At 39.3% G+C, this 27,329-nt stretch overlaps 3 protein-coding genes across 4 annotated transcripts; 2 read left to right on the top strand and 1 right to left on the bottom strand.

Moving 5' to 3' along the window:
• The first annotated feature begins 30 nt into the window (after positions 1–30).
• Positions 31–19,869, top strand: LOC135482739 (poly(A) RNA polymerase gld-2 homolog A-like). Of its 2 annotated transcripts, XM_064763064.1 has the most exons (13): positions 31–151; positions 4,097–5,167; positions 8,201–8,426; positions 9,759–9,873; positions 10,285–10,376; positions 11,477–11,540; positions 11,911–11,977; positions 12,252–12,328; positions 12,519–12,647; positions 12,993–13,039; positions 13,317–13,450; positions 13,768–13,880; positions 14,328–19,869. In XM_064763064.1, the coding sequence occupies exons 2-13, from the start codon at positions 4,197–4,199 to the stop codon at positions 14,465–14,467; spliced, it is 2,175 nt and encodes a 724-aa protein (XP_064619134.1). In that variant the 5' UTR covers positions 31–151; positions 4,097–4,196; the 3' UTR covers positions 14,468–19,869. The 2 variants fall into 2 exon arrangements, with proteins under 2 accessions (XP_064619134.1, XP_064619135.1); XM_064763065.1 differs by lacking the exons at positions 31–151; positions 4,097–5,167 and adding an exon at positions 7,064–7,376.
• Positions 19,870–20,353: 484 nt separating this feature from the next.
• LOC135483731 (GPN-loop GTPase 2-like) lies at positions 20,354–22,605 on the bottom strand. The gene is made up of 4 exons (XM_064764741.1): positions 22,507–22,605; positions 21,408–22,075; positions 21,052–21,150; positions 20,354–20,807 (listed from the first exon to the last, which is right to left on the bottom strand). Exons 2-4 carry the CDS (start codon positions 22,017–22,019, stop codon positions 20,583–20,585), a joined length of 936 nt encoding a protein of 311 aa, XP_064620811.1. The 5' UTR covers positions 22,020–22,075; positions 22,507–22,605; the 3' UTR covers positions 20,354–20,582.
• A 70-nt stretch (positions 22,606–22,675) lies between these two features.
• Positions 22,676–26,621, top strand: LOC135483730 (COMM domain-containing protein 10-like). Its single transcript, XM_064764740.1, has 7 exons — positions 22,676–22,704; positions 23,110–23,200; positions 23,516–23,626; positions 24,073–24,144; positions 24,485–24,568; positions 25,094–25,204; positions 25,716–26,621. Exons 1-7 carry the CDS (start codon positions 22,676–22,678, stop codon positions 25,812–25,814), a joined length of 597 nt encoding a protein of 198 aa, XP_064620810.1. The 3' UTR covers positions 25,815–26,621.
• The last annotated feature ends 708 nt before the right edge of the window (positions 26,622–27,329 follow it).

The raw sequence follows: 27,329 nt of genomic DNA, 5'->3' as shown, positions 1-27,329 counted from the left end.
GATTTGATGACGTAGTTCACTCATGCCGAATTCGGTGGAGACAGATTTGCATGAAAAAAGCTTAATATTTCCCGTTTTGCACAGTTTTTATCGTTTTAAATCCGAATTAGAAGTATCTGACTGAAGATCTGGTATATAAGGTTCATTTGTGGTGAGCAGTTTGTGTTATTTTGTTTTATACATCACGAATATGAGGTGTTTTGTTTTCCAATCTGGACCACTTTCATTCTATAGGCCTATCAGACCATAACGGCAGGCCTCATACCAGGCGGAGAAAGTCACTGCTAACCAAACAAACCTAAATATAGGCACAACGAACAAAGAAGACCAGGCGGAGGGAGCCACTGCTGGCCCAAACAAACCTAAATACAGGTACAATGAACAAAAGCACACCACTGTCACCAGGCAGGCGGAGAAAGCCACTTCTGGCCCAAACAAACCTAAATATAGGCACAATGATTAATGAACAAAATAACATGTGGTGTGCGACCATGCGGTCTTTTGTTTGCTGCTAGTTTGTTGTGGCCAGCAGTGGCTTCCTCTGCCTGGTGTAAGGGCCTCTATGTACGAGTGTCGGTACGTTTTAGACGGGTGCGTAAGAAAGCAGGAACGGACCAAAACGGGCTGGATCGGGCCGGAACGGAGTTAAAATTTGCCGAAACGGAGCTTTTAGTGGTTTTAAATGGCATCTATACTAGGCAAGATAGGGCCCCTGAATTATAAATTATGTTCATATAATGAAGATCAAACTTCTTTTCCATGATAGCCCCTAAATATTTAAATTTAATGAGGACTAAATTTACTTTCACACAGAGCTGAAGTGACGTCATCAGTTCTTGTGCAGTATAAGTGCTGTCTGCTACCGGAATCGGCCTCGACCAAATCAGGCAATATCATCAATATCACGATGGAAAAGAAGTCTGATCTTCATTATATGAACATAATTTATAATTCAGGGGCCCTATCTTGCCTATAGATGCCATTTAAAACCACTAGAAGCTCCGTTTCGGCAAATTTTAACTCCGTTCCTGCCCGATCCGGCCCGTTTTGGTTCGTTCTGGTCCGTTCCTGCATTCTTATGAACCGGGTTTAGACAATGGGAGACTGATAAAATATGGGAGAAGATTTCTAAAATCCCAAACCTGCTGTTGTCTTGTGATGTCCTTTCATTGCCTGCCTCGAAGTCGAGGCCATGTAGTATGAACACCACCCTTGTTCGCCCAGTACTGGAGTACTCATCAGAACAGCCTGGGCTTCAAGGCAACCCTGCTTCCTTGGACTTGGAGAAAGTTCTAAGTACTGCTGCCAGATTTGTAAAGAGTAAGTACTGGGACAAGGCACCAGGAGCAGTCACCCAACTCCTAACACAGATGCAGACCAGCAAGCATATGGCCTGGAATAGGAAACTTTGCGCAACTTGAGTTGGACTTTGCGTCACCCCTCTAGCACAACGATTAATACGTCATTGCCTGTGTTGACGTACTTTGTCAGGGTATTGAGGATAACATGATGGCATCATGATGTCCCTGTGCTCCTGGGAGCTTGTTGCTTGTGCATCAATCTGCACAAAGATAATCGCTGCGCCGAGGAAACTAATATTGTTGTGTTGAAGGTGACTTGCCAGCTGAGCAACCAGCTTGGTAATAATGCCCTTGTCAACTCCGTTGGTCCTCTACGCAATAGAATTTGATCAGTACCAACCAAGTTTTATCTGCAAAGGTTTGGTAACTTGCTCATGTACAATCGTCAATTCAATAGTAAACTAAATCTAAATGGTTGAGAGAATCACCAGCCTAAATGAAGTTGACTGCTTCTTTCTTATTCTTTTTCTTGTTTTTCAATCAAATTAGTTATTCCTGGTTCTCAATGGCGAGGCTAAATTAGTTGATGATTCAACTTAGTGAGAATATCACCACATTTACATGTCATTTTTATCATTTGAAGGAATTACCAGTTCAGTGGATTACATGTAGATGACAGCACTGCATTGATTTATCATATTCTGTATAAGCACCGTGATTAAATCACGGGTTTAACATGGAGGTAGTCTGGCCAGTCGTAGTGGTACATACATGTATACGTATGATTTCAACTCAAAAATTATGTATCACAGACCATGTGAGTGGAAGAATTGTTTGTCATTTGATTGGTCGAGTGTTTGTGTTTCCGGACTTGGCTGCTTAGAGTTTTGTGCAAGCATGTCATCTTTATAAGAATTGGCCACTCTGAAGAACTGCAGTCAATGAGAAAAGACATAACTTTGGAAGTATCTTTTTAAAGAAAATGTGAAACAATCACGAAAGTTAGTTTAATATTTTCTGATTTTTTTTCCTTATTTCCTCTCATCAATAAATCAATGAAATACAGTTTAGAAAATATGTTGCTGATTAGCAGTTTCATATTCTTCCCTTTCGTGTTTGATGAATGCCACATAAACGTTATAGAATGTTATGAAAATTGCTGTCAACTCTATATGAAACGATAAAGCGTTTCATTGTTCCTGGAGGTTTGTTGCGCCCGGTTTATAAGTTTTTAAAAATCAGACTAAAGTTAAAAGTGCCAGCGGCCATTCCTGATTATCAAACGATGCAATGGTGTTTGTTCGGTTTCATTGTCCCGATACTCACCAAATATAGCCCGAGGTGATTAGTCGTTGTTCGGAATTAGATAACTCGCATTACATGGCTGAATACATTTCCCACTCCTACACACTCATCACGACGGCATGCACTCTAGTTTTTGAGTTGATGAATGTACCCATGGATGCAATACATAATTGGGAATGTTAAAATGTTATGTTATTTTCTCAGTATTATTTCATGGATTTGACATTGTGACATGTAAGTGTTGTTTTCTTTTGGTGTTCTTTTCCTAGTATTGTTTTCGAAAATGAATTTAATTTTTGTGATTGTTGCACTCTGTTGTTTGATCTAATCTGATATGATGATATTGCCGATGCTGATGGATATCGGTTTATGGTACATTTACGACTTAATCTCCTAGGTGATCCCTGTAATGTCTTGGCTGCCAATCGCATGGTGCTATAGTCTTTATTGATCAAAAATGAAATTGTTTGGTGATGCTCGATATTTATCCTGGACCCTTACCTGGGAAACGCATTATTGTATCTCTTGTTAGTCACTAATGGGCAAAAGTTGTGTCGAATGGTTATTTGTAATCTACATGAATTTATAAGTGATTAAAAATTGATCTTAAATCAAGAACTAATAAAGACTCGTCTTTATAAATTCTAGTTACATTTATGTCCTGTGATATTGGTGCAGAGCTCTGAGAGAGGTGCAGTGATAAATTGCTCTTTCAAAATTAACATCAGCATATGTGGTGCGTACTGGATCCTCAGTCGAATTACTTCACAGAGGTGATAGAAAACGTACTGAGAACTGCATTGGCTTCCAAATAAATCCAGTGTAGATGTCAAACTTCTTCAACTCAATATTTAATAGAGGGAGTTCTCCACATGTAAAGCGTCTCGTCGTCTTTTTGACAGACGATGGCATGGATTTGCAGCAGCATTGAACAAACCATGTCCTAAACAACATAACGTAGCAACTACTCTCAAAATATGTCATTATTGCCATGATAAAATATTGCCTTTTCGACCTGAGGGTTAATTTTTCATCACAATTCATTAAGTCTGATTCATCGATTGAGCTTAGAACAGAAGCGTCACCGACATTGTTGCACCCTTCCCAGTATGTTCTTTGTCTCTTCTGCATGTGCAGTAATCGTAACAATAGATGAATTAACAGGGTGTGGGTGTGGGCATTGCCCTCGGGCTCCAGCATCAACCGCAGAACAACTACGCGTAGGAAAATCTAACCTAAAAACAGGTTGATTTCTGTAATTTAGATTTAGCTGCATTAAACTTTGCTGCAATAAATTTAGCGTATGTGTAGCATTCAGAGGTGATTAATTCATTTCAAATCCATGAGTTATTGCTTTTTCCCTTGGGTAAAGCACCTATCCGGTGGTGTTCTAGTAGTCCTGATCCACTGGTTGTGGTGAATGAAATACTCGTGTTTCACAGATGGTATACCTTCCTGAACTCATTATTTCCATGTTTTTCTCTTTGCAGAAATCTTTCTGGTTCATTCGGGGATACCTGTCTAATCCTGATGTAACGTCCCCATCAAGATGGATTAGTCTGCTGTTACCACCGTGCGGCATCATATTATATGGCCATTCTGCACTGGCATCAACTATCAACAAGAGAGATCTTTCGGGCTGCCCTAATCTGTATCATGAACAATCCCCTCACAGCTGCTATCGTGCAGCAGATAATTACTCGAAATGTACTTGCGGCGCAGAATCAGCGGCAGCTAGTAGAGCAACAACCACCCCAGAACCTCTTCCAGCCTCAGCAATTGATCCAGACAGCTCAACTGCAGCAGCAACTACTGGGTTTGTCACAGTTCGTCCGCCAGCCAGTTCAGATTCTCCATGCCCAGCAACAACAGGTCATTCAGACTCTGAACAACCTACGAAATCAACAGCTCGAGGAATCTTACTCCTTCCTTAACTCGGACTCATTTCACTCTCCTCCGCCGCAGCAGCTGCAGCCTCCAGCCGGGTCCATTTCATCGCATCAGTTTTCACAGGGTTCTGCTGATACAAGCCAGAAAATACCGACGTCAACATTAACACAACCTGTACACAGACAGTCGACACATGCTGAATCATTTCTGAAAGACACTGACGAGCGCGGAAAAATAACAAACATAAGGAGCACCATCCCACAATCAGACGAGGATAATCGAAAACAACCGGCAGACGTTCATCCACGCAGGATTGTCCTTGCAGCACACACGTTACATCAACCCTCTGCGTCTGCTTCCACTGTTGGTAGCAGCATTGCCAGGAGAGAATCGTCAATATCCAGGACCCCGTCGCCCGCCTCCAGTATCGGCTCGGCTGGGACAGCAGCATCACAGATGACCAGTTACAGCAACGATAACAGTCAAGGTGCTGGTAACGCCACCAGTAACAGCTACAGTACTGGCAAAAGCACCAGTTACAATACTGGTAACAGCAGCAGTTACAATCCTGGGTACAGTAACAGTTACAATACTGGTATCGACAACAGTTACAGTCAGAATATCAACAGTACAAGTGCTTATAATTTGAGGAGCAGTAAGAAGGGAATGAAGTAAGTATATGTGATAATGTGATTGATCTGTTCAGTAATCCACAGGGTTAAATAGGCAAAAAATTACATTGTTCAAGGTATATTACGGTGTATATGAAATTGAAAGGCCTGATAATCAGGGCCCAAGTTCTGGCAAGATACCTACCTTGACCTGCTCAACACTTTCAGAGCTCAAGACTATTCAAAAATGTAGATCTGCTCTTACTTTTGACAACCCTTGTTCAGACAAGATGCCTAGACCTGCTCTTACTTATGAGGACCCAAGTTCAGGCAAGACACCTTCATCTACTCTTACTTCCAGAGCTCAAGACAATTAAGGGAATGTGGATAGTAGATCTGCTCTTCCTTTTCAGGGCCCAAGTTCAGGCAAGATATCTAGATCTGCTCTTACTCTTCACATGTTTCAGGCTCCTAGTCCAGGCAAGATACTTAGACAAAAAATACTTGATCTGCTCTTACCTTTCAGGGCCCAAGTTTGGGCAAGATATCTAGATCTGCTCTTACTTTTCACATGTTTCAGGCTCCAAGTCCAGGCAAGATACCTAGACAAAAAATACTTGATCTGATCTTACGTTTCAGGACCCAAGATAATGCAAGACACCATGCATGTATTTCGAGTCCCTTTGATTGTAGTAAAATGTACACCAGTGATAGAGAAAAGTCCAGTAGTAGTACACAAGTATTTTGATTAGGTCAAATTGTTTTGTGGATACCAATTTCAAAAAGAGACTGTGAGACTGAATTCTGGCACTATTTTTACCCCTCGGCCGCCGGCATGCCTTCATGTGTAAATGGGAATTGTTTCAATTGACAGTGATTGTACTGCATGATTGAAGCAAGACTTGATTGAGAGGACTCTATTAACTTAAAGATTTTTTCAAAAAGGATGGGTGCAGTGAACATGAATGATTTACTCCCCTAAAGTCTTCATTCATTGTCATGTACATCTACTTCAGCTTGCAAAATCAATATTATTCGGTTCTCTCGTCTATTTGCCAGTGGTTATTTTGAGAAATGCTGATTTTGCATTTATCGATGTGTGATGTTATTTCTTATTACTAGGTGCCTCTGATCATGAGTTTTCATTATTGATGATTGGAAAATCTCAACTTTTATTGCACATTATTAAAAAAATCCTCCTTGGGCGAATGATGCGTAGGTTATGTCATTATACAACACAGTATTATAATATTTTTCAAATTGTAGTAATCACTGATGCAACCTCTTATTTCTATTGATCATGTAGAGACAGAGTCATGGAGGTATAATTTGCCAGAAGTTCCAGTGAGAGAAAGGTTTTGTTTTTGAAGCTGATAAGTGATATGATAGATGTGTTGCTGGAAGTTCCAATGTGAGGGACGTTTTCTTCTTGGGCTGACATGTAGATGTGTTGCAAGTCATTCCGATTGGAGGGAAGTTTTGTTATGAGGTTGACTGTGGGACATGCTTAGGCTTGTGTGGGCAAGGCCTAAAGGTGGAGTGAAAGTCCAATCAGTAAACCTGAGAGAGAGTGTTGCCTAGGTTCAGCCGGTGTTTTTCTGATGTTCATATTCTTATTCTGAAACATTGGCAGGAGCAGTGGCCGGCTGGGTAGACTGCATTTCTGTTTTCTTGATCCCTTGATTACCGGTAGATTCGAATCGCGGAAAAGAAAAAAAAAGTAATGGAATATTAAACTGATCAATCAATGTCCGATTGTTCTCTCCAATTAAACTTCGCTGTTTGAACTCTGCAACGCCTGCAGGAAAAATTAGAAACGTTAGAAACCCTGGATACGCTTCTTAGAATATCATACTCGTCACTTGAAAGTATTGCCGTCGGCTATGATTTGAATAATTCACGTGGTTGAAGCATTGTTTCACTGCTATCTTACCGATTATCGCCGCTGTACCTCATTACCTCCAGATACCTGCTATTGATCAAACGTGAATGTAATCCTAGCTTTATATGGTATACAAATACGTGCTAAATATTCAAAAGAATTGATTTACGCGCAGAACGTAGAATGCCGTTATCGGTGGAACAATAAGTTTATCGGGAGATTACAATGGAATGGTTGTCGCTCGTTAAATGATGAGTGTAGCTACTGCCGTCGGCCACAGATGTTCCTGCCCCTCGATGTAAAGAAGGTTGAGGTCTTTAAGCTGATGCCCACATCGATGCCATGTCGACAGGTCACGTGTTACCCCCAAAATGGCCATATCATCAGGTTTGTTACGTGATTTCTTGTGCATCCAGGAATCTTGGTTTATCATGTGAAAATTGGAATTAATCGTTGTTGTTCAGGCCTATTTCTTTGTGTTGATGTTGTTTGTCTTAGTCTATTTTGGCCCTACAATATCACGTGTAACCCACAGAATGGCCAATTCATTTCTTGTGTGTCCAGAAGTCCTGATCTATATTACAAACATTTCACAGCCTTCGCCATTTGACTATGTTGTTTATTTGTTGGTGTTATTGTTTGACTTTGTCAATTTTTGCCCTTAGTGCCGAACGATATCCTGTGTTACACCCAGAAAGGCCATTTCATCTGGTCTGTTATGCGGTTTATGAAGAGTCCAAATTGTCAGAAGGAATGTGGAGGGGAAATGCTTCCTGGAGAACAACATCTCCAAGTGTAGAGCAAACGCTGAAGAAGAATAACTTTGGTTTCTAACAATAACATGGCCCCATATTGGCCCAGTGACTGAATGTCGTTTTTGGTCATCATGCTTACAGTTTTTCAACCGTGCCCATACATAGCTCAGCCCAACATACATGTACTTCATCATTTGTACTTTTCAGGTTTTTTGAATACAGTAGAACCTCTCTACTAGGGACACCCTTGGGACTGACAAGTGCTGTACTTTATAGAGAGGTGTCCTGATAAGAGAGGTCAAATTGAATGGAAACAACCAATTTGGGACCAAAACCAGTGTCCTTGATAGAGAGGTTGTCCTTAATAGAGAGGTGTTCGCTAAGGGAGGCTTCACTGTAGTTCCTTTTTATGGCAATTTTTCTCTCCAAGTAATGAAACCTCCAATCTCCTTTCAGGCGCCAGTATGATGAATACTATGAACAATGGGATGATCCATCACCGGCAAAGCGTTCCCGTGGAGACGAGGGCAACCATGTCCCCAACTCTAGACCCAATCGCAACAATCTATTGGCGGTCAATGTCACACGCGATCACTACCAAAACAGAGATGTGAAGAAAACACACCCAGTTGAGGATGTTCGGGTGCCTCCTCCACATGTGGCCGCCCATCCAGACCAAAAGGTGAGTGTTGAGCTAGTACAAGCATTTCTACTTTCTAAAGTTGTCCTGCTTGGGCTTTTAAAAACGAGATCTAAAGTTTACATTCTCGGTATGTGAGTGCACATTTGGTAAGGTTGTCTGAAAAAGGCTGTTGCCTGCAGTTAATTCGAAATATAAAAAGAATAAGCTTGCAGTGATGATGTCACTGGGTGTGCCAGAAACACAGCTTCTATCTAATTCATCCTCTGGTACCAAGAAATTTTTATAGAATAATCAATAGGTGAACAACTTGTATTCTTGTTATCTGTCACCACCCTGTTTCTTTGAATCATACCAAGTGAATCATAAATGGTGAAACAACGAGAAACACAAGCAGAGAAATTATCGACTGTGGCCTGAATGGACATTTGATTCAGTCAAACCCCTCTGGCATGAATTTGTGCTTGTTTGGCTTTCACTGGGTTCAAATACAGTCATTTGTTTCCCCTTTAAACTTGACTCTTAATCACTTTGTGAAAAATGATACACAGTCATGGCTATTGTGTATTTTTGTGGAGGAAGAGGTGTTTGCGTTGTGTTTGTGATAATTTCGTATGAAATGGATCTCTTAATCAGTAGGGGATCAGTGCGATGTTGTTGTGATTGCCTTGAGTGTATTGATTGAGCAATTATCGATCACTTGATTGATTATTGTTATTGATTGATTGATTATTAGCTAATACTTAGCATTTTAGAAAACCTGATGCATTTTCCAATAAAAACTCTTTAATTTGCGTTTGCATTTAAAAATAAGCTGACACAGCACTTTGATTTTGCCTCTTGGGCATGGAGCTGTTCTGTTTGGTATAATATTATGTTTGTATAGCAACAGTGTTTCCTTCAACAAATATCTACTTTTGGGTCTATCATTTGAAATATGCGTGGGGAAAAAAGTCTAACAAATCGACTAACATTTTGGGATGAGATCTTCTTTGGAAATATTGTAGCGGTCGGTTTAATGTTATGTAAATTCACGTGAGAATGATACATTTGTACACCAGACAGGCCAGATATTGAGGCCAGATATTAAGGGTTGTAGGTCAAATATACTTTCCCAAATAAGTTCAGGCAGAGCACTCGGGAATGTTTGTGGTGATGTGCATTTGGATCTTCAATTGAAAACAGCCAATCTGAAATCAGTATTATAATGTGCCATGAGGGTATCGTCTGAACACGACTCAATCGCTAAAATTCTCTTATGCAAAACCAGGCATCAAATTTCAGCAGCTAGGGTAGAATTAAGCATATGCCAAGTAAAAAATTGCGTATTTGCTATTGTTTTACTTCACGAACTCAGTATCTTTTTCATTCCAGATCACGAATCACATATGGCAGCATTTCCTTGACAAGCAACAAACTCAGGAAGCATACCAGAAGAAAATGAGATTAAGAGAAGCATTATATACGGTCACAAAGGGCATTTTTCCTTGTGAGTACAAATCTGACCGGTGTTTAAGTTATCCATCCTGCAAGAGTATCTGTGTAAGATGAATTATCGCAGATAAAACTTGTTAGCCCTGCCACATACGCGTTGAGGATGGGTGTGACTGAGTACACGTCGTATGTTGCAGGAATTTGTCAGGACAGATCTTCTAAACAATAATTTGATGTGCTAATTTCCAAGTTTGAGAGATATTAGGGCAGTTTACACGGGACTAAACCGAACCAGGCCAGATCACATCACATCACTCACGACATCATGAATGATGTAAGTCTCATAATGGACCAGGCCAGATCATATTCGTTTTGGTTTAGACCGATCCGGATCGATGGATCGGTGTGGTCCTGTGTAAATGTCCCTATGGGTATAGTAAACATATTGTTACATTGTACATTTCAGATTGTGGTCTGTACATGGTGGGCTCATCAATGAGTGGTTTTGGTAGCGTTTACAGTGATCTGGACATGTGCCTTATGTTATCACATAAAGCAGTAAGTATGGGTTTTTTCAGAAGTTTTCGCAAATCTTATAATTAAAAGGTGCAAAAATTTGTCAGTGTAAATAACCTATTTCTCTGCTGATATCAGAATAAATTTGCAGCTGTAGGGGTTAAACATAAACTTGTCGATGGATGGACAAGATAATCAATGGTGCTGATATATTGACCAAATATGGTTATTTGATATTTACGATAATGACGCTGATTGACATTGATTGACACCGATTGATTCTCAAATGTCACGTGAAGAAGTGGAACATCCCTTTGCGGACACCTTAGTTAGCAGGAGACTCTCTCAATAAAGAAATGATTTTTGGACCCAAAGATGTTGTTTCTGTACAATTTGACCTCTGTAATCAGGACTCCTCTCTGTCATGGACAGCTTTTGTCAGTCCCGGGGGTGTCCTTGTAGAGAGGTTGTACTGCAGTTAGATTGTTTGCTCCTCTGTCATCTTTTATAACATTTGTCTTCGTTGTTCAAGTGCCATATTTCATGACTAAAACATCTCATCGCCGGCTGTTTTCTCCCACTTTAATACAAAAAAAGTCAGAAAATCTAAATATTTTACCAGTTGCCCTGCGATTCACCAATAATTGTGAGAAATTTAGAAAGCCGTCGCCAGGCAACCAACAAAATAATAGGAATTAAGTTTGCGAAATCTGTATTTTCAACCAAGTTACTGGAGGCAGTAACTATCCGAATTTTAGTCAAACAATTGCATTAGAATGTGGTATTTAAGATCTTTAAATTATCAATTCAGTAATGATTATTTGAAGCGAATATGGCTGATAAGGTTCCCAAATTGAACATGGTATTCTGAAAGTGGGATTATAAAATATCTACTGGTTTATCATGTTTATAGTAGGTGGTAACAATAGCCGAGTCATATTTCGTTGTTCCTGAAAATCAAGACTAGTCCTTTGGGTTTCAAGTTTCGGTGCTTTTCAACTGGCCTGAAATGACCAAGTGGAGCTCATTAGCACAGTATGTGAACCCCTTGGTTGATTTCTGGATTCGGCATTCGGTTTTACAGTATAAGACACTGTAGAAGAAGTTAGATTTCAATGAAATTTTTTTTAATCCTTTTCCAGATTGACCAGAAAAAAGAAGCGACAGACATCTTGGCTCTGCTCCTGAAATCACTTAAGAAATGCAGTAAGTCCACACATGTACAAGATTTCATTTGCAAAGTCATGCAGATATCAAATGAAGGAACTTTACAATACCTGTTCGTCAACAGCACAACCATCGAGCCACAACCATGCCAACCCTGAGTCTCTGGCGCTGGATTGAAATTTTTGCATGATCATTTTGCCTAAGGCAAAGGCCATGTTCTTGGAGTACTGTTCAAACTGTTGTGCCCTGGGCAACATACATGTACAATGAAAGTATTGTTCAAAAGGAAACTTTATTCTTCGTTTTCTTATGTTGCTGAATGCATTCTGTATTAGCCTGCATATCATGAGATACAAAGTAATGCGCATTTCTTATAATATTCAAATCCCAAAGTTGTCTTTATTTTCAGCGTTCATCAAACAAATGGAACTAATCAGAGCACGAGTTCCTATACTGAAGTTTAGGGATAAAATTGCGTAAGTACCCAAAGATGAGTGCGTGGCACCTCACAAACCTTTTCCGTCTTTTGGCTTATAACTCAAATACTATTTCCTGATTTCACATAGAACTTGACGGCACGTAATTTTAATCTATGTCAGAAGCGTTTGTAAAATTCTTATTTATATCATTTGAGCTTTAATTGGGTGTCAAAGTATTGGGTGATGCCTATTTCTAATACCTATACTTTGTGCAGTATGCCTTTTATAGTAACTAGTTCCACATTTACAGTGCTCAGTGTTTTCTTTTCAGCAATGTAGAATGTGATCTAAATGTCAACAACTCAGTTGGTATCAGAAACACACACTTGTTAGGAGCATATTCAAGAAGTAAGTCCGATTTTAAATCCCTCAATGACTAAAACGGTATAGCCAAATTAGATTGAATGTTGCATTGATGAAAATTAATCGTGGAAAATAGCGCATCATAATCATCATGACATTAGGCATTGTGGCCCTAACTTGGGCCTTTGCTATGTCACATCATTGAGCCTGCAATATTGCATTTTGACCTTTTCAGTGGACTGGCGAGTACGACCACTGGTGCTATTCACGAAACATTGGGCCCAGTTTCATGATATCAACGACGCCAGAAAGATGACGATATCCAGTTACTCATTAAGTATGATGGTCCTACATTACTTACAATGTAAGTATTACATTCTAGTGGTCATTTACATAAACAGTGGAAACTCCATTAATAGCTATCACCTCTCTATTAAGGATGCATTCTCTATTAAGGACTCTACTTGACATTAATTTGAAACTGTGGAGAAGTGTTTGCTGAATCCCTAACATGTTCATGTTAAGAGCAGCATGGTGGTGTAGTGGTTGACTCTGGTGGTAAGAGTGCACAAGAGGTCATAAATTCAAACCCATTCCAATCTACTTTCAATCTGAAGAGTTGAATGTGTTTTTATAAGTTCTTTTATGAAATTCTGAAAATTTTCCAACCACATGCCTCCAAGTGTATGCCTATCATTACTTCTTTCAGGTGGTTGTAATCCCCCAGTACTGCCCTCCCTCCACAAACTAGAACCGGTAAGTTTGTTTTCAGCCTTCCTATTCCCAGATTCCAAACCAGTCGTCTTCTTTTCAACAGAGTCGGGTAGAAGCTTAAGTTGTCGCCTGGTTGAAACAACTGTGATTAGAAGCTTGCATCAGTCAGTTCAACTTCATGCCAATTGATTTAAGATTTGCTGCAATCCTTGTTTCTACTAGGACAAGTACAACTATGATTAGAAGCTGGCATCAGTCAGCTCAACTTGCTTCACACCAATTGATTCACAATTCACCACTATCCTTGTTTTTCTACTAGGACAAATACAGTTTTGAACGAGATGTACGCACACTATCACTTGCTGAAACGTTACCAGAATTCCAGACCAAGAACAAGGAAACGCTAGCAGAACTCTTCCTAGGCTTCCTCGAATATTACGCATGCAAGTTTGAGTAAGTATACAGACATTTCTGTGACACACAGCCAGCTCTTGAAGCTCCTCTGTTATGTATTCTCATGTATAACATTAGAATTAGGGTAATGGGAGTACTGACTCCTTGGAAACATTGACACCTGCCACCTCGGATGCCTGAGTTCGATTCCCAGCTGGTCCCGGTGTACTCAAGTGAAAGGTGGCGTCTTCGATTTTTGGTTGTAAGGCTTGGAGCTTCTCTACTCTTAGGTAGACTGCCTGTCAGGGCTCTCAGGCTCTACCTATCTGCTTTAGGTCCTTGCATGCCAAGGCTAATGAGTGACCTCTCAATTTCAGCTTCGAAAATGATGTCATATCGATCCGATTAGGGACGAAGGTGCCCAAACGCATCATAGCACGACAGTCATTCCAAGGGCCTGCAGCTCAGTGGAAATTCCTCTGCATAGAAGGTAAGCACCCAACAGTTCCAGGGTCTGTCGTTATGTTCATGTTTCGCATTGAGATATTGTGGTGTTAGTGCTCATCAGGCGTGTAATTGTTCCCCGGTTGTCCTCTCGCAGTACTGTCTATATTACAAATAAACATGAGTAGAGTGATCTGAGTACTTTGACCAGTATGGTTGCGATGAACAGTGAAATACCTTTCTCCTTCTTCAGCCTTTGCTCTGAATTTGGAGGTGTCATTCTTTCTCTTAAGGCAGGTTAAGTATTTTATGTGCCACTACGGTTAGGCACTGATTGGGTTTATAGCCCTAGTGACTCAGTCTTGCTAGAGTTAATGTTTATTGCAAGCTTCTCCGGTTTCTCCTGAAATAGAATCCGAGGTACAAATCAGGACCCGAATGCCTGGTAGCCCAAGCTGTTCAAAAATCTTAAAATAAAATTGTCCATTTTCAGAACCATTCGACCTTAGCAACACCTCACGATCTGTCTACGATCAATACACATTCATGAGGATCCTACAAGTTTTCAAAGTGAGTCATAGGCGCCTCCACTCAACCAGGAACATTATGTCGCTGTTTGATCATCCGTTTTGAAGAATTGGTTCGTGAAATAACGATGAAATCGTGTGAATATCCAGTATTTTATGATGATAAACTTCGAGAGTAGATGCGGCTGTGTGTACAAAACCAATTGGGACATTATCAGAGTCGTCAGCGATGGATTATCTTCAGATTATCCAGTGTGATGAGTTGAATTCGGAAGAAATAGTTTGGTTCCAGTTTGACTGCGATGTGAAATGAGGAGGATAGGCATTTTCAGAGAGAAGGGAGATGACTGAGGACAAAGTTTATTCAGTTCTTCAGGGCAATAAGTGCAGAGCTTTGATAGTCCTTATTCTTCATGTGCTAAAGGAGATATTCGAGTCTGGTTAGGGAAGATGTGAGACTTGTGTGGTCAGTTTCAATCTGATGGAACATTCAACAAGGAAAAATTTAGGTGGACCTTGGGGGAAATTGCCAAGACTTAATCTGGAGAAATTAGCTAGTAACTGTATTAGAAAACAACCTGAGAGTTCTGGGGTTCAGATTTAGAAAAGACATGGTTCTAGAACACTACCTAGAAGTTCTGGTGATCAAATTTTAAAATGACATGATACGTGGAAAGCGGTTCAGATTTTGATACTCTGGAAAATGTAACTTTGACATAGAGGCAGTGTAAAAGGCATTGGAACTTTAAATGCTGTTCATTCGGGGAGTCATGTAAAAAAAATCCATGATGAGAGGTTTCTGAAATGCGAGGAGACACTGAAAGCAGGTTGTATCGGGCAGAGGAGCAGATAAACTGATAAGCGGAAGAAGGCTGGGGCACATGTTTAGGAATCCGAGGGCATCTTGAAAATGTTCGAAAACACTGAGAATTATCTTATCACTATAACTGAACTATACAGGGATCTGGTGCTATTTTCTAGCAGACGTTAACGTGTATATGTGAAAGCAGTGCACACAACAGTGAACAATTTGCACACAAAGGTGCACTATTTGCACACAAGGGTGCATAATTTGTGCATAATTTGAACACTTCTGGGATGATAGAATATGTACATGTACGGTAGCAATTAACAGTAAAGCCGAAAATATTTGTGCGACTTTTATTTTCATGCTTACAGACAATCGCAACTATATACGGTCACAAAAAAGAAAATCTAAATGAAAATATGTTACATTGTTGTCAAAACGCCAAATTAAAAGTACATGAAAGTGGCAATTTCAAATGGCCACAGGTATCACCGGGTTTACAGTGTACTGTGATGGTTGGTATAGAAAAAAAATGCTGTTCTCCATTGTAAGGAGCTTATAGTCATGAAGGATACTTAGCCCAGGATATTTAGAGCATAGTGTGACGCATTATTAAAAAGACACGCATTATTTTTTTTTTTAATCGTAATTCTGCAATGTAAACAAGAAATTTTTCAGATGGATGCGGTGTTTGCTTTATATATACATCTTGTAAAATTGCCTCGGGCAGAACCAAATCTGTTGAGTTTTGGTTTTAAGCACAATATGTGTAGATGCCCTGACTGCCATAGGCATCAGGCTTTTGCTTTGTCTTATTTTCTCTGAAATCCAAGATCAAATTCTGCATCTGTATCCAGAAAGGCTTCAATAAAATTATGTATGTATTTGGTTGGGTTGAAGCGATTTGTGACAGTATTGTCCGATTTTTAAAATATGTAAGAGGTCAATTAGGGAGTGGGAAGTTTGAAGACATTGTAAAAAAGTAGCAAATTTTCAGTTCTGGAGTACCATAATCTGTGATCTCTATCAGGGTGTAGGGTTTCCCTTAAACTTTTTTTTGGTCTAGGAGGTTTTTTTGTTGGTTTGAGGTCTCTGGTCAATTATTTCTACATCGGACAAGGAAGCAAAAAACAATTCATCACAAGAAGAAAATGGGTGTTGTAATGGAACCGTTGTCCATTAATGGCTTCTTGGTGCTAAAGTCATGAATGAAAGTCTAGATGAGTTATGGTTAACCACATTTAAAAGATGACTTCAACAGGCTACCGAATGAAATTATCAACAGGCCAAGTTTCTGTTTTTAGGTAGTTTTTGGTGTTGGCTCTGCCTTGATATTTCGCCAATTGATAAAAATAAAAGCATTCTTTGAGCCTGATCCATTTTGTTTTTACTTGGTGCAGAATATGCTGATTGTTTTTCAGGTATCAGTTAATGCTATTGTTTATTCAGTTACGATGCATACATTACATTGTACAGTAGAAGAAAAGTGTGATTGAATTTCATGATTGTGAACGTTCCTTAATTGAAATATTTTCTTTGCATAAAATGTGGAAATAGAGAGATTCTACTGTATTTCCAGCTTCACTACTGTAAACCAACAAATTCATAGAAATGATTACAAAGCATTATTACAAAAGTTAATTCCAGGCCTAGAGGCTGTTTTTTCATGCAGCAAATACATCCAAAAATTAGTGGTTTCTAAAGATGATGCCTGCTTTTGTGAACTGGGACTGTAACAGTAATTGCTATACCAACAACAAAGTCACCGAACTTCCCTTATGCTAACCAGCATCAAATTCCTCAACTTTGACTCACTTGTTTATATTCATGTGGATTTTTATTGTCATAATATTAAGGATATCATGCCGATTGATTTAAATGTAGAAGAGTCTGGTCCATTTCCTCAGGTAGTCTAAAACATTGTGAGAGCATTCCAACTACTATAGGAAGTTAGAGCATCCCAACTGCTATAGGTGGGCAGAGGATACCAACTACTATAGGCATGTTATTGGGTCTCTTAGCCGAATCCGGGTTCGCCATGCTGACCGAACTCCCCCAAAAAGTGTTCTTCTTTTTGGGATAATTGACTTTCCAACAATGCTCAGTACAGTAGGACCGCCCTTAGCTGACACCTCTGTTAGCCAGATGCATCTGCAGGGACAATGAATATATTAATAAGTGCTTTGATCTTTTGAGTCTTTTTCCTTATTAGTGAGTCCTTTTAGTCGGCATTATCTCTGCATCAGAGGCCTTCAGCAAGAAGCTGAGGCGATGTTTTTACAGGCATGGGGTATTCCTAATGAGGGGACCTGCGTACGCATTAGGCCTACCTACTGTTAACTTTATCATAATACTGGTATCATGATTCCAAAGACAACAACTTCACCGAACTTCCCCACATACATGATATTTCATAGCTAGGCATTTTTGCCATGTCCTGAATTTGTCATAAGAGAAGGTTTTTTAAACGACAGTTAATCAGTTTTCTTTTGTACAGGAACATGCTTGATTTTGCCCTTTGCTACAGTACGTTTTTTAGCCAATGCACAGGTGTTGTAAATGATTCTATGTACCTCTGATCAAAAACACTGAAAAATCTAAAATTTTACGAGTAACTGTAGATATATCAATCATTGGGCCATTCACGATGTAACTTTTATCATGAATTCCATATTCAATGGTGCATGATAGTATTTGATGTTCAATTGACGGTGAGTCCTGGTCAGAGTTCATGATGACCACTGCATAAAAGACCTTTGAATCAACACCCAGCTTTATAGGTCAAGTTGTATGCCTGAATGCCCCTCAAAATACCAGTGTGGCCACCTATTGAACACACACAGAATTATTATGTCTTAGCAGTTTGTGCAACATAATAGTTATTTGTCTGTTTCATAGATGGCTCTGTGGTTTTCAAGATGACACTTTTATTCATATAACTTGTCCTTTGAGGGAAAAGCAACAACCCCATATGAATTTTTTTGATATCATGAATGGCTCAGATTTGTCACTTGAAATCACGTTCCGGTAGTGAGAGATTAATGCTTTCAGATGTCCAGAAATTGTTTAACCCTCTTTTTATTTTGTTAAAATGTTGGAAGTTTAGCAGATGAGCATTGGTATTTCAAGTAAGACACTCTATATTAGGCTGTTATCACAATGTTGCTGTCTCTTATATCCTGTCTCAATGCCTTAAAGGGAGACTATAGGCTGGAGTGGAGTTGGTCAAATTCAGTCACATGAAGTTGCCAATAGGGGTCTCTCCTATCTCACAGTACATCAAAACTGTTTGCGGTTGGACGAGGAATATTTTGATTGCTGAATCAAACACTACCATAATATATCAAGAGCCTACCCAGTACCCTAAATGCACGTATATTGGTCGCCCAAAGATGACCAGTTTGATCGCCTGCTTCTGCCTATAGTCTGCCTTTAATATCTTTAAGTTTACAGTGCTTCTTTGTCCTGTCCTTGACTTGGTTCATGTTTCCTCCAAGTCTCAAACGAGTAGAAGTCCGTGCAAGATTGCGCTATTTCTGTTAGCCGTCACTGCTGGTTCAAAGCCTAGAGGGGTGAGATATAGCGAGGTGTACTACATAGTGCCTTGTCTGTGTTATTTATGTTTGATCATGTTGTCAAGTTTGTTAAGTTAGGAATGAAGTCAATTAAAGTCAGTTAAAAAATATAAGTGCTAAGTTGGCTGTTGGTGAAGCAAGAGCAGTCAATTCAACGCCAAGCCAAGAATGTGAAATTGCTGTTCTGAACAAACTCCTATTATTGCTTGTAGTCAAGATTATATGGGTGCCAATTTTGCAAACTAATAAATTCTGGTACTGCTTCTTGCAGTCCTGATCACAGTTGCTGCATGCAGCTAGCTTAGGTGACACCAGAGTTGTGCGCATCTTATGCAAAGTAGACAGTATGTCAATTTTGACCAGGACTGTATGTAAAACTGAACAAACGTGTAAATTGCCACATTTTCAGACTCGGTCTTCAGTAAGAATACTCCGTTCATGTTTTCTTATTTCATTGATGTTTTGTTTATGTTTATCTGCATCTCCTATGTTACCATGGTTACCAGTGTGTTTACGTTCTAAGTTACCATGGTAACTTGTTTATCTGCAATCAGTTTCGCTGTTTCTATAGTTGCGGGGTGCGGGCTGAGATATATTAAAATATACACAGTTAGTCGAATTAAGCTTGAGAGGAGCTAAACGTCAACCCAAAGGCCACAGCTGGGGCAATTACTTTACACCAACATTTAACTCGACCCTCCTGGTCACAATTTTGGTGCGGTGTTAATCAATCTGTGACCAAAGATGTAGCTAAAGTTAGGACTTGCTGTCAGCAGTAATAAAAGTTCCACAACAAAAGAGGAGTGTCTTGAGCTGGCACTAATTTCTGTTTAGAGGACAATGCTCGGATGTATCTAAAAATGCGCACAAACATTCTATTATATTTGTGCACATTTTTTGATGTATATCTGTAGTGCCCTAAGTAGGTACTGTTCAATTATCATTAGTGCCGGATTGTTAGTATTACCTTGCAGAAATTGTCTCAGTTCATATCTACTGGTAGTAATTGTGCAAGCCTGCCCTTGTGGTGAATCAAGCAGTATCGTTCAATCTAATTTTTGTAAATAACATTGGATTAAATATATAGAAGTGTACATCACTTTAAAGACAATATCAATAAAGAGTTATGTGTATTGATTAAAATTATATTTTATTGTATTTTGCTCCTTACTTGTATAAAGGTGAAAGCAATACTACTGCCCTCAGTACTAAATTTTGACAATAGAGGGCTTTTGGAAGATAATTCGGCACCTGTACAATGGCGATCACTACTATTGTGAATTGGGCTCATAACCTGAAAGCTGGGGTTTCACAGGGTGCACCTGAGCTGGGACAGACTGGGAATCAAACCCAGGACCTCCGAGGCTAATGGTGTCGAAGTTTTGATTGCACCAGGAGACGGACTCCAGTCGGGGAGTCTGCGACGGGCTCTAGTTTGAGCAGTCGGAGACAGGCACTGGTATGAGCATTCATCATGTATCTGTGTTGCTTCTAAAGGTGACTGTATGTGAGACAGGTCTTACCGGTAGATTTTATTATATAGTCCATCTACAGACACAAGAACTACTATTGTTGTCATTTTGAATAGATATACATATTTATTCAGAATTCCATCCAAAAATCTATTACACTAATTATTCAGCTGGATGCATTAGGAGTACAATGTTTTCTTTTTTTCATCCCAGGATTGTTTTTAAGTGCAGGACATCTGAGATTCTGCCATCTTAAATGCATCACTGATAACATGTACTGTAAGCAAAAAAATTACCAACTTTTAGTTTCACAAACATTTCATGGTTAAATGCATGTTGTCGGAAAACTGAAATTTACACATTTCATCAGTCCATCACCATCTGGTCATCTTTATCCGAACCTCCTGTAGGTTCATTGTCTTCACTACTCATGTATTTTTCCTGAATATTACGAATCTTGTCGTATTCGAATTCCGACGTTCCTACAGCACAAGACATCAAAGTCTGTAAGTTACGTTCCTCGAGGTCATTGAACATGTAACCGTTAGCCTGGTCCACTGTTTTCACGATGCGTAACACACTTTCCTTGTCCTGAAAAAAGTATAGAAGACCCCATTAACAGTTTTATTCAGAACAAGAAAGATGGTATAAGTCTAAAAGCTAATACATCAGCCTCTAAATTTTTCATCTTTTTAACCCAAATGCTGGCTGTCTCATCTTATGTTTGATGTACTGGGAGATCAGAGACTGCTATTGGCGACTTTATGCAAGTTAATCTGACCTTCCTGGCTTCGGTCTATCGTCTCCCTTTAAATAGAAATAAAAAGGAAATTACCTCTATGTCTAAGGCGATGAAAGACACTAAGCTGTAATCTTCAATCACACCACAAATGGCTTCATTCAACTTCTTAAACTTGGAAAAGAATGGATCATCCTGAAATGAACAAGGAATGCAATAAGTAAATCAAGTGCCTGTCAGATGCTGGAATAGGTTCCAGTGGTTTTTAGGTATAACTTGGAACAACACACCAAACCCAATTTGCCCTATGAAGCACTTACTTCAGTTTTGTACAGAAAGGCCTAGTGGAACTGTACAGAAAGTGTGTAAGAGAAGCATTTACTAATCGTTATTGATTTCATCCATGTTCTGAAAAGACCCTTCAATTGTTACCATCAAGGAGGGAAGCTTACCTGAAGATGGTTCAAGAGGAAGTCCAAATCTAATACTTCCGTGAAGAAATCCAAATTGAATGAAAGTTTGCCGTACTTTTCAATTAAGTCTGCTTTAGATAACACATTTACATGCGGCAAAGCCACTTGTAACATGGTAGATAAAGAGGTGAGAAGAATGGCGATGAATTTTGAAGGGTCACTACAGTAGTGTGAATCAACAAGATGAACAGCGGCTAATCGGAAGTCCCACTTTATCATCTTCTGAACGATATTTTTCACAGACTCGTGATGAGTGTATAGTTCCACCTGACCTGGGAAGTCAAAGAGGAGGTAATGATCTTTCAATTTGTCAATCTTTTCCTTCAGCCAGTCCAAGTTCTTCTCCAAATATTCCATACAGTAGATCAGTCCGCCATTTGGGCCAAGTTTTAAATTGTCCATGACGTCGCTGAGAGTGATGAGAACCGAGATGTCTATGGCACATTCGTACGGAAGCGTATCATTGGCGGGATCCATGTTGATAACGGCAACCTTCCTACCAAGTGTTGAGAAGAACTGCTTCATGGCAGTGCAATATGTTGTTTTTCCAGAGCCCGGAGGACCGATTACGACTTGGCCAAACAGAGTCATCCTTGCACTTGCAGTAGTAGAGGAATCTTGTCGAAGTTTCACTTATAAACTAGCATCTGAAAGATAAACATCAGGAGAAATTTAGCTTGTTTTGTTTGTTTGTTTCATTATTTTTCAATTTGACGATGTCACCTCATCTCATCATCTCAATCAGCAGGATGAACGAACGCAACATACTCGTAACGAACTGGTGAGTATCATGAACGGGTAATAGCGACAACGTGTGTGTTGTTATGTTGTATGTCTTGAGTAGATGTCACAACTCGAAAACTGGCGCTGATGCTTCACTGACACTGTGACTGTGTCACCAGAGCTAGTGTGTACAGGCCGAGTGTAAACATGTATTGTATTGATGTAAGCACAGGCTGTGTTGCATTGCATGCATAAGAAGATGATGATGATGAAATATTGAAAATGACAAATGTACATGATGTGTCAATGACATTCTTGGGTACAGTTAGTTAGTATACAGTGTTCTCTTACTTACCAACTCAATCTTTTCACATCATATGGGTTTTATTTGAAGAAAACTACGGTAAAAACACACAAAAAGTTGCAGGGAAGTGATTTCATGGTCGCAGCCATCTTTGTTGTACGGAGCAAACCAAATTACGCGTTTTTGATTGGTGGAGCCGATCGTGACCTCAAAAATAAACATGGCGTTGATGTTCACAGTCACTTCCAGGTTTGTGTCGATAAAATGCGATTTTCTCGTGATTCTTACTTTCGATATTGTTAAAACTAATAAATTATGTACACTTGTATATGGTTTATACGTTAATGGTGTCAATTCAATAGGTGCACTTTTCTGGACGAAGCAATTGGCCCTTTTCCGATGAACCCCAATCTCAAAAAATGGAAAAAAGACAGGGTGTCCCAAAATGCCAGGCCTCGCACAATACCGTTGATATGTTAACCGTTGCAGAATCTCGTGTTATTGGCACTGACGTCACTGTCTGTGTACTGTGACAGTCGGGGTGTTCATAATATTGGTTGTGTTTTTTGGCCTTCAATGCTGTATATCTAATGTAGTAATTCAGTTATTGATATTTACCGATTTAGAATAGATGTGACCTTATTCTACTTCCAGTATCAAGAAGGCTGTGACGCTGATCAACAGTCTTGATGATGCTAAGTTCCCACGTATTATCTCGAGAATATTACAAAAATTCCATCTGAAGGTGAGGATATTTTTAGCCCATTGATCACATGATTTTCACTTCAGTTGCTAGGGTTCTTTGTTCGTGTAGGCACACAACATTAAGAAGTCTTTCTTTTAAGTGTCATTGAATATGGCAATAAAAGTGATGTGGCTTGCCCAAGATCACAGTCATAAAATGTCAGTGTGAGTTTTTGCACCCATGATTTTTGGATCAGAAGGCCGATACTTAGACCTAAGATGCCCTCTTTGCTTTCTTGATAGCACATGTACTTGTATAAATTAAAAATCCTTGGGTTTTTTTAAACCATAAGATTACTTTGTATTTCACTTTCAGGATGAACATGCATTCAGTGAAGAAGAAGAGGAGAAGCTCCAATTAGCCTTTGGGCTCGGAAGCCAAGAATTGGGACTAGTCATAGAAACACTGGAATTTTTCCTTCATCAGGTAACTATGAACATAAAGAAATAATGGCACAACTATCTGATGATTTTGGAAAAGGAAGTTTGAATATGAGAGAATAGTTGCAAAGAATATCCTCTTTACCAGGCAAATGAATCCAGGATAGTGTTGTGTTTCTTCTAGGGGTTGAGTGAACTAAGAAAAAGGGCAAGGTTAGTCTGGCCCTGATAGTTCACTTTTCACCTGCGACTGGTCCATTGGGGCCATTAACCCTTGCTCTGTCTTACAGTTGATATTCTGGTTCAAGATGGAGAACACGTTTGGCATTTTGAAGATAGTATTGTGCAACAGTATGTCTTCGATGTCTGGCATGCCTAAAAACAAAAGAACAATCACCTTGACCACAAAACGATGATGTCAATGAGGAGAGAAAAAAGGTCTCGAATCAAAATCTGAATATCTCTGTTATCTCATGTCCTTCTCTGTTCCAGGCTGCCTATCACACTGCTAAGCCTGCTGTATTATCACAACAGTTAAAAGAACTGGAATTATCAGAGTCCAAGGTATGTTCATGTTCAAAGCATTCCATGTTGGGGGGCGTTGAAAGCATGGATGGAAGATTTTTGAAAGCTTTATGTCACAGAGTAGATGTGTGATAAAAATTTCCTCATCAAACAAAGTTTTGATTGCTTTTGAGACAGTATTGTTCATTCAAGCTTTGAAGTCAAACATGTTCATTTAGTCAATATTGTTCATTGAAGTTATTCTGAATATTCCAGATTCAATCAACTGTAGAACTGTATGGAGTTGACTACCATGTTTTATTAACCTTTGAGTCTGTATTGTGACCTTTCTCAAGCTTTGAAGTCAGTATGGTATATTAAAGTAATTCTCATATTCCAGATTCAAGCCATTGTAGAAGCCTGGAGTACAAATGCCAAAGGGATTATTGAAAAACTAAGACAGAGAACAGTAGCACCAAAACAAGTAAGTAGATTTAAACAAGGATTTTCTCAAGTTGGGGGCATATCTGATCCATCACACCAAATCAGGTATTAACTCGCCATCCCTAGGTAGTATTGAGCAACCATTGACAAGAAAGAATTATGTCACTTTCTATCCACTTTCAGATTATGCCATGATAAGCCTGATGAACACCATATCAGAGTGTCTTACCAGTCGGTTTGGCAAAAATGGGATTCAAAATAGATTTCAAAGCAATTTTTGTGAAGTCCTCCAAAGGAAAATGGCTAATGCATTGTCATAAAACCTTGATTTTGTCCCAACCATCTTTGTAAAGTTTTTTGTTTTCTCCGAACATATTTTCTCGAGCACTTTTGCTGTTGATAAAAGATTTTCACGCCCTTGCCATGTGTTTTCACCCCATTATTGCTGGGGTAGTTTTGCTGCACCATTAGTCTACCTTCGATTATTGAAATAGTATGTACTGGTTGTCACTGCGTCCATTTCTTGCTTATCTCTCATTGTTTCTTTCCTTTTTATCTTGTTCAGCTGGAAGATATCAACTGGAGATTGAATCTACAAATGGCACAGGCTTCCAAGTCCAGGCTGAAGCTGCCAAATGCCCAGTTTGAATTAGGAGTAAGAGATGACAGATCAGGAGTAGGTATTCCAGTGTTCTCCTGTCCCATTACAAAAAAGAAGGCACTATCCACTCTTAAAATTCTGATTATGTATTCCCACCAGTGATTTTAATGAAAAATCATCCCTCTAAGAGAAAATTTCATTGAGAATACTGTATTCAATGTATTCATTTTGAGATGGTGTGTGCATAAGCCTGTCCAACAAAAAAGGGGATTGAAATAATTTCGAGACCACTGCATTCAGAGTTATTCACTTTGATTAAATAATAATTATTATTGTCTGCTGCCAGTATGAGTGTCAGTCGTTCCGTGTGTTAGTCTGTCCAAAAGTGATATCTCCTCCCAGTCTGTTCAATGTATTAGATCCTAACGCCTTTTGGATTTCAATCCAACTTCATTTCTTGCCACAAGAGGGCCATATGTGAAAACACCTTTCTGGTCATACCTCCATGAGCCCTCTTGTAGTAAAGCTACAATATGTTGTCTGTTGTCAGTGGCTTTTCTAATCAAACGTTGAATCTCTCTTTCAGGAAAAGGAGAAAATTCGAATGGAATTCAGCCACGATGAACTATACGCCTTTTACAATCAATTAGAGACTATTCAAACACAGATTGATAACTTGAGCTAGGAAAACAGAATATGTGCCTATCAATTATTGATGTAGACTTTAGTTTTGGAGATAACTCTGCACACTGATACTAAACTACTTCTCCAAATCAAATTATAACAACCGAAACTAAAAGTGATTTGCGGAAATAGCAGAACTCATGTGTATCATTCTAGGGATGTCTTGAAGAGCATAACAGCTAACTAAGGTACTTATGCGCATGTGAAACCAGATGCAAGTTAATCCGGAAATTTAATTCGAGTTTCTTGATTCCTTAGAGAGGGAGTATTTATTTTGTCCTGTCGAGTGTTTGTAAGAAAGACTTGATTCTACCAAGAATTAATAAAGACTAGTCTTTATTAATTCTTGATTCTACCAATATAGCTATGGTGCTTTTATTATAATCATATATTTAGTGTTGAATTGAAAACTGACTATCGTCAAGGTAAATTATTATTGAGACAAGACTTCTTTGATTGCCAGTGTAAGCATTTGTTAAAACCGCTCAAACACTTTTCAATTCTAATTTTTGTTCTCCTCTCCCCAACAAGTGATTGAAGTCAGCAATATAAAGAGGAGCATTCCCAGCAAATGTATTTGTATATAGGTCCGTGCTGATAGCATGTTCATTCCAAAGTTTTCATAAGATTAAGAATTCGAAGTAATGGGGTATGAACTACAAATTATTTTGTGTATGATTTTACGTTGAAACAAAAATTTTGTGGCGATATGTGCTAGAACTCTTGACTGAACAAGTTGCAGTCTGTTGTAAGTTGGTCACAATGCAAAATACAAAGTATACAATATAATGAAATCAAAATGATTCAAGTTATGTATCCGTCTTTGTTTATAATAATACACATGTAGTGGTGGTATTTTACTGTAATGCTGGTGTTAAGCTACCATCTTGACAACCCCCCCCCCCCTTGCCCCAGTTATATGTCTTGCTGCGCCTCTGTTTTTACTGTAAAGACTGGTAATCTGTCTGGTTGTGCCCATGTCCTACCTGCAAGGACATATTTAGAGCAAATGGTAATCTGTCTGGTTGTGCCCATGTCCTATCCGCTAGGACATATCTAGAGCTAATGGTAATCTGTCTGGTTGTGCCCATGTCCTATCTGCTAGGACATATTTGGAGCTAATGGTAATCTGTCTGGTTGTGCCCATGTCCTATCTACAAGGACATATTTAGAGCTAATGGTAATCTGTCTGGTTGTGCCCATGTCCTATCTGCAAGGACATATCTAGAGCTAATGGTAATATGTCTGGTTGTGTCCATATCCCAAGTCCAATTACATATTTTTAGCTCTCCGTGATCAGTCTGGCTGTGCCCATGTCTCTCCTGCAAAGAGAGATTTTTAGTTCTCCATGTTCAGTCTCTCTCCTTTCAAAGAGAGATCTGTAGCTCTTTGTGATCAGTCTGGCTGTGCCCACGCCTCTCCTGCAAAGACAGATCTTTAGCTCTTCATGATCAATCTGGCTGTACCCATCTCTCCTGCATAGACAGATTTTTAGCTCTTCATGATCATCCTGGCT

Source organism: Lineus longissimus, chromosome 2, assembly GCF_910592395.1.
Source record: "Lineus longissimus chromosome 2, tnLinLong1.2, whole genome shotgun sequence".
NCBI lineage: Eukaryota > Metazoa > Nemertea > Pilidiophora > Heteronemertea > Lineidae > Lineus > Lineus longissimus.
The sequence above is the reverse complement of the archived record's forward strand: the minus strand, read 5'-3'. Positions and strand labels throughout refer to the sequence as shown.